This window comes from Triticum urartu, chromosome 6A, assembly GCF_056163025.1.
Source record: "Triticum urartu cultivar PI428250 chromosome 6A, HENAU_Tu73, whole genome shotgun sequence".
NCBI lineage: Eukaryota > Viridiplantae > Streptophyta > Magnoliopsida > Poales > Poaceae > Triticum > Triticum urartu.
In genome coordinates, this window is record NC_141878.1 from 507,966,029 (window position 1) to 507,973,018 (window position 6,990).

At 54.4% G+C, this 6,990-nt stretch overlaps 2 protein-coding genes across 2 annotated transcripts; both read right to left on the bottom strand.

Annotated features, from left to right (window-relative positions):
- Nucleotides 1-2,536: 2,536 nt before the first annotated feature.
- On the bottom strand, nucleotides 2,537-4,283 carry LOC125512483 (protein trichome birefringence-like 20). Its single transcript, XM_048677575.2, has 2 exons — nucleotides 3,741-4,283; nucleotides 2,537-3,626 (listed from the first exon to the last, which is right to left on the bottom strand). The coding sequence occupies exons 1-2, from the start codon at nucleotides 4,212-4,214 to the stop codon at nucleotides 2,781-2,783; spliced, it is 1,320 nt and encodes a 439-aa protein (XP_048533532.1). The 5' UTR covers nucleotides 4,215-4,283; the 3' UTR covers nucleotides 2,537-2,780.
- Nucleotides 4,284-5,401: 1,118 nt separating this feature from the next.
- On the bottom strand, nucleotides 5,402-6,703 carry LOC147965951 (uncharacterized). Its single transcript, XM_087530665.1, has 3 exons — nucleotides 6,649-6,703; nucleotides 6,376-6,530; nucleotides 5,402-6,001 (listed from the first exon to the last, which is right to left on the bottom strand). The coding sequence occupies exons 1-3, from the start codon at nucleotides 6,701-6,703 to the stop codon at nucleotides 5,402-5,404; spliced, it is 810 nt and encodes a 269-aa protein (XP_087386791.1).
- Between the last annotated feature and the right edge of the window lie 287 nt (nucleotides 6,704-6,990).

Genomic DNA, 6,990 nt, shown 5'->3' on the forward strand with positions numbered 1-6,990 from the left:
GTCCGTGAACGAATGCGGGAGCGAATTTGCTGGTTAGTATTGGATATACCCTAAGACGCTGGTCGTATGTGGAGCATTGTTCGCTTTTCTGCTACTACATTGAACAAAAATGGACGAGGCACGACGGATGGCAATGCAGCCTGCCCTACTTGGAGACAAAAAGGTTATCGCAAAACTATGTTTAAGGGTCTCCAATGCTGACTTTTAAACCGCACTTATCCATGTGTATCGAGCAGTCTGGACGTCGCAAGTCATCCAACGCAGTAACTTATTGATCCAGACTCCGTTTTCCCTCAAATCAGAAGCAAACCTGGGAGCTTTGCAAGCATTCAGACCGCTGCCACATAGTCATTCAACACCCCGGTCCCACCCAAAATCCTCTCCCGCTCAAAGCGGTTGCCACACATTCATGTCGCTCGAGAGCGCCAGCACCGCATTCATGTCGGCCCAGAGCGGACGCGGCCTCTCACTGGTGCCGGCATTAAAGCAGAGTATCGGCCGGGAGCACCACCCGCGTGATGTCCCGTTCTCCGTGTTTGTTCAATGTCGAAGCTACGTGAGTGGACGAGATGAGATAATATCTTCTACATTCAACCGTACACCCTGTCTGCCCGCATGCGAGCATTAAACATTCACGCCGGTCAAGAAACCCTCTCTGGTGCAGGCATGGACACACCCCACTGCTTGGCCTAGCCGACATCCTCTATTTAAACGAGGCAACGCCCGACACAAACCGCAATACACAATCGGCCCGCTTCACGTCATTCTCCATACACCACCTCCACCATGACCGCAAATTGTACCGCGTTGTGGGAGAGCCGAACAGAAGCATTAGCTATCTGCCCTTGCAGAAGACTGGCAGGGCTGTCGTGCAAGGTCGATATAAAGGTTGTCCTACCGGCCAGCTCCCCAGATGTCTTCAACGATGACCGGATGATGGAGGCGGCCTCCAACAGTGAGTCGGCAATCCTATCCGCACTGTTCCGTACCGGCTTGAACCATGGACCAGGCGCATGCACAATTCAACACCGCTATGGCGGAGCAACGAGAGCCACATCGGTCGGCGCGAGAGGAGGCCATAGCGGACATGACTGCGGAGAACCCCAAGTTCGTTGCCGAGCAGTGGAAGCTATACGAGGCCGCACACCCTTGTGCCGCCTACAACCAGGGCATGGCGTAGGCAGACGTGGAGGCGGTGCTGACAGCGCAGGCAGTCATGAACGAGAATGCCAACAGCTGTGTGGCGTTTGCGCCATCAACTGTTCTTCGTTGGCGCAACTACGATGACAAGGCTACCCCATTGACGTCATCGTGGACCTCATATCCACTAGTGACGGACATGTCATGGACTCCGACGAGGAGTAGTGCTTGGGAGGCGGCAGGGCCTGAGTCCCAATTCGGTCAGTCTGTCTCACATGTCCTAACTTCGTCCTAGGCGACCACGGCTTCACTTCATGGATCTCATATTTGTCGGACATGCACACGGCCATCTGACATGGGCATGGAGGGGAACTACAAGGACTTGGAGGACGGCCGCCGCCGTAGATTTAGACTAGGTTTAGTCACTTTTGTATAGTAAAATATGTCAAAAATGTAAAGAATGTGCTTCGGTTTAGATGAGAATCCTCCGGTTTGCATGTAATTCGTCAAATTTGTTGAAATCCGGTTTAAAATGTATGCAGACATAATTGGATGACCGGCTCCTGCATCAGTGTCCGCGGGCTAGAGCATTTCTAGCAGATCCTGCAACTGGCCGTCCCGCAAAACTCGTTTACGGTATCCCAGAAATGATTTTTGCAAGACATCGGAAGCTTAACCATAATAGATCCTTCATATCGATACCTCATATTCAAACTTGCAGTTCGCGCTTAAACTAGATCACGGGAGTTCAAACATAGCGTACCGGAGTTCATACTACATACCATACCGGAGTTCATAGCTAATACAAACGGAAATTAAACACTTCATACTTAAATGTGGTGCATACTACATACTAGATCTACTCATCGCCATCATCGTTGTCATCGTCGTTGCCGGCGGTTGCCGTGGAGGTGGTGGTACATGAGGGTGCTGGAGAGGACTTGTGTGAGCTGGTACTCTTCTAACAGCTTCATCTCCAGTGGCGGCGACCTCCTTGGCCTCGAACCACGCCTTCTCCGCCTCCTAGCGACGTTTGAGCGCGGGGAAGAAGATGTGGTCGAGGCGCTGGAAGTTCCTCCACGCCCGTGCGCCGGTGCCGCGAATGCGCGCCTGCTCCTTCCACCAATCCTCCACAGGCAGGTGGAGGGAGGAGCTCCCGGCCTCCGTGTCGTTGTGGCGCTTGTGGGGCAGGTCGCCGTCGAGCCTCCCGCGGCCGTCGTCCCCCCGCGCCCCGCGGCCGCCGAGCCCCTCTCGGCCGCCCCTCCCGGATCCCGCGCACGACATCTCCTCTCGCCTTGGGTGCCTAACCTTGCCAAAAAACTACGCCAGAAGTCACTTGATTTTGTCGTTGGAGTGAAAGCAACGCTTCGGGGGCGGGCGGGGGAAAAGAGGGATGAGAACCCTAAAATGTCCCAGAGCCAGTATATATACCAGAATTGCAGGTGGTTTAGGGTCCTCCTGTAAAGGTTTTACGGGCCAGGCCGTTTTTACCAGACCTGGTCGGGCCGGATTTTTTGACCATGCCGTAAAACCACAGGAAAAAAGCTACACAACACATGCACATGCATAACACGCTGCATCGAAATCCATTCCGTTTGTGCAACTACAATTAGGACGAATAAAAATTAGCAGGATGCCAATCATGTCAGCAAATGGAGCAGCACCTCGCTCCAAGCGTCGACGGGGCCGGGCAGGCACCAGTGCACGCAGTCGATGCCGAAGCCGACCTTCTCGTGCGGCCAGTGCCCGTACTGCCCGGGGTGCCCGTCGCCCCTCATCTGCATCATCTCGCTCACGTCCATCAGCACGAACCTCCCCGCCGCCGACGCGGCCCGGAACTCCTCCACCTGCGCAGCGTGGAACGCGGCCTCGGTCTCCGGAGGACTGCTCTCGTCCATCAGCACGAACCTCCCCGCCGCCGACGCGGTCCAGAACTCCTCCACCTGCGCGACGTGAAACGCGGCCTCGGTCTCCGGTAGACTGGTCTCGTTGCTCCGCATGGGCCCCGTCCTCAGGCAGTTTCCTCCGTCGTACCATTTGCCGTTCTCGTAGTGCGGGGGCGCCACCGTCCGAACGACCACCCGGCCGCGGAACCCGGCGAGCGCCCGGAGGGCGGTCCGGAACGACGCGCGCACCGCGTAGTGCGGGGCCACGGCGGTGGCGTTGTACTTGGCCTCGCAGCCGTCGAGGTTGGCGCAGCCGAGGAGGCGGCCGCCCTCGTAGAGCACGGTGGGGCGGGTGAACCACTTGGCGCCGTTGAGGACGACGTAGTCGTAGCCAGCGACGTCGCGGCTCCACTCCGGGTCCGGCTCGTCCAGGTACACGTTGTGCGGGTCCATGAACTGCTGCCCGCCGGTGCGCGTCAGGTTCCACCGCACCAGGAACGGCGTCCAGAACACGCACACCGTGAAGTCGTGCTCCCGGTAGTGGTACTTGCGCGTGCAGTGCACGCAGTCCTTGGGCTCGATCTCCCTCGGGTGCTCCACCTGCATGCCCATGCGCGCGCCGGGCGGCAACCAAGAAGTCAGCAGACGCGATCGAGCGAGCTCATGCATGATGGCAACGCAATGGCGATCGATCTAGTGGAAGTGGGCATGTACCTCGGCGAGCAGGCACATGAGCGACTGCATGTGGTTGCGCGCGACGGAGTCCCCGACGAAGGCCATGGACTTGCCGCGGACGAGGCGGAGGAAGGCCGCGGCGTCGAAGCGGGGGAGGTCGCAGCCGTGGGGTTGCCACCGCCACCGGAGGATGGACTCGATCCCGGGCTTGCCGTACTTCATGCAGTCCTGCCGAGCGTCGATCAGCGGGCACGTCGCGTTGGTGTAGTAGGGCGCGGCCGGGTCGGGCACCCACTCGCCCTTGGCCACGTCGCACGCCACTCCGGCATTGCTGTCGCTCGCGCGGGATCCCGCCGCGGCAGTGGAGGAGGCCAGGATGACGGGCACGCCGACGAGCAACTGCTCGGTGTAGAGCGCCGAGTAGTTGGACGCCGTGAAGGCGACGAGCAGGAGGATGAGGAGCAGCCCGCTGGTGGAAGCTGCCCTCCGGACGACGTGGTTGTTGGGCTTCATTGCATCCCAAAGACCCAAACTCACCGGGAGGCAGATTCAGTTCATGGTTCACTCTTGTAGATCTCACCGGGAGATCTGGAATAATTTTGCTGTCTTGCTGGACGAACATGTGCCACTCGATCGAGCACGTAGCTGACTACTTGAGGAAAGTCAACACTTTGAGTACTTTTCTCCAAGACGAACGACGTGCTCTGCCCATCGAGATAGCCATTCCGTCTTTCCTGAAAAACGTATCAGAGCGTATCGGATCGACTAGCTGTAGTACTACAAATGGGAACATATCTAATCTAGCGTCTCCTGCAAGGGCTCTCCATTCTTCTCTCTTGCCTCCCTTCCCTTGCATTAGAGCATCTTCAATGAATGATGTATATGCAAATCAACATGTAGTTGAATGGTTAGAGGGACTGTGGTATTCCTAGCCCATCAGGATTTCAAATCCTGGTGCTCGCATTTATTTTTGAATTTATTTTATGATTTCCGGCGATGCGCATTTACGACGAGGCGCCTACGGTGACTTCGTAAATCTCAAGATGGTATGCCGGATCAGTCTTTCGAAGATGCTCATAGTGGTAGGGTGTGCGTGTGTACCTTCATAAGGGTGAGTATATGCGTGTCTATATGAACACTTGTGTCTGTACTGATATTAAAAAAATGAATGATGCATATTTAAATATACGAAATCGCTAGACATACGGGTACCTACACACCCGTACGGAACCCGCTTTGCCAACTGAAATCCAACTATAAACTTTTACGTGTAAAACCCCGTATAACCCCATACATGTTGCATTGCTCTTAAAGATGTAAAAGTGAGTGATGTATAATTTACATCACCAAAACGTGTTTTTTAATCATAAAAGGATCCAACTTCAACAGATGATGTATATTTAAAGATGTAAAACTACTAATCCAACAGATGGTGCATATTTGAAGATGTAAAATGGCCGACGGCCGCGGCAACCTACAACCGCAGTCTTTCGGATCAAAATCATCATATAGATATATAAAAAATGAGGAATATTTTCAGATTTATCATGAACTCAACTTCCATAGCAAACATAGTACATAATCTAACAAAGAAAAAAGTGCATCATATCAAACAAAGTTCTTGGTCCAGCAAATTAAAATGCACATAAAGATAACATCAAACATATCATCTCAACTTTCATCCTCTTCTTTGTCACTTGTCACATTATGTACATCGGCATTATCATCAATGGCTTCTTTGTCAACATTTTCATGGTTGATGCATCGATGCTGCCACCTCCACCGGAAGCACCTCTCATGCCACTCATGTTGCCACCGAAGCCACCTCCCATGCCACACATGTTGCTACCGAAGCCACCTCCCATGCCACCCATGTTGCCACCGAAGCCACCATCCATGTTGCTACCAAAGGCACCTCCAATGTTATGACCGAAGGCACCACCCATGGCACCTCCCATCATGTTCATGTATCCACCCATTCCACCGCCCATGGCACCTCCCAATCCTCCTCCCACTCCACCCATGGCACCTCTCATTCCTCCTCCCATCATGTTTCTCATGAACATTTGCTTCTTCATTATCATTTCATCGTGACAAAGCTCAACATACGCCTTTGATTTGAGGTAGAGGCCACTTGTGTCCATGAACATAAACTTGAGTGCCTTCTCCACCATCCTGGGATCATCAGCGGCCACCATTCTCTCCTCTAGTTCATCCTTTCTATCCTTGGTTGCCGCCAACCTCTCCTCGGCCATCGCCCTCTTCTCCTCGGTCGCCGCCCTCCGCCGCTCGGTTTCCCCCTTGTCGTGGTGATCTCACGGTAGATGCCATGGGATGGCTAAAGGTGGGGATAGACGCAAGGGCACCAGTGGTTTGAGGGAGTCCTGGATTAGGGGGTGTCCGGATAGCCGGACTATAACCTTTGGCCGGACTCTCGGACTATGAAGATACAAGATTGAAGACTTCGTCCCGTGTCCGGATGGGACTTTCCTTGGCGTGGAAGGCAAGCTTGGCAATACGGATATGTAGATCTCCTCCCATTGTAACCGACTCTGTTTCTTCTCAACTCCCATAGCCTAACAATGGTTTCGTCTCGATTACCATAGCCTAACATAAGTACTGCCATAATTTTGGTTCCTGAAGATGCAATTGTGGGAGGGAGCAGAACCAAGACCTGGTTTGCTGCTGCTGTTGTTGCAGACGAGGAGGAGATCAGCAGGGGCACCTTGCCGCCGGAGCACCTTACAGAGGAGGAGGAGATCAGCAGGGGCAACTTGCCGCCGGAGCACCTTGCAAAGGAGGAGGAGATCAGCAGTTTATTAGTTTCTACTGGAATGGGCAGATGCAAACTGAACCGAACATGTGTATGTACTAAAGATGCAAACTGATCCTAAACGTCCGCTCTGTACTGAACATATGTGTGTACAGAGAACATGTTGCCTCTCACCTTGCCGCTGAAGGAGCTGAGCACCTTGCCGCCGGAGGAACCAAGCAACTTGCATCTGGGTCACCTTCCAAGCGTCCTTCTCCTCGCCAAGCACCTTACCGCCGAAGGAGCCGAACCGGATCTGCAGCAGGGCCGGTCAGAGAGAGAGAGAGGGACAGAGAAAGAGAGAGAGTGAGGGAGAGAGAGAGAGAGAGAGATGTACCTGCCGGCAGAGGGAACGTAGCGCCGCGGAGAAGGCCCGGCGACCTCAACCCTAGCAGATGGCAAGGGGAGGCGGGGCGGCGGCCGGTGGGAGGGCCTGGTTGGGGGAGCTCATGCTAGGAGAGGGAGGTGGCGAGGTGT

Coding starts and splice junctions, on each gene's coding strand:
- LOC125512483 (XM_048677575.2), bottom strand. CDS start 4,214: ATGAAGCCCAACAACCACGTCGTCCGGAGGGCAGCTTCCACCAGCGGG. Junction 3,627..3,740: donor TCATGTGCCTGCTCGCCGAG/GTACATGCCCAC, acceptor ATGGGCATGCAG/GTGGAGCACCCGAGGGAGAT.
- LOC147965951 (XM_087530665.1), bottom strand. CDS start 6,703: ATGCAAGTTGCTTGGTTCCTCCGGCGGCAAGGTGCTCAGCTCCTTCAG. Junction 6,531..6,648: donor TCAGCTCCTTCAGCGGCAAG/GTGAGAGGCAAC, acceptor TGCCCATTCCAG/TAGAAACTAATAAACTGCTG. Junction 6,002..6,375: donor CAACAGCAGCAGCAAACCAG/GTCTTGGTTCTG, acceptor CACCACGACAAG/GGGGAAACCGAGCGGCGGAG.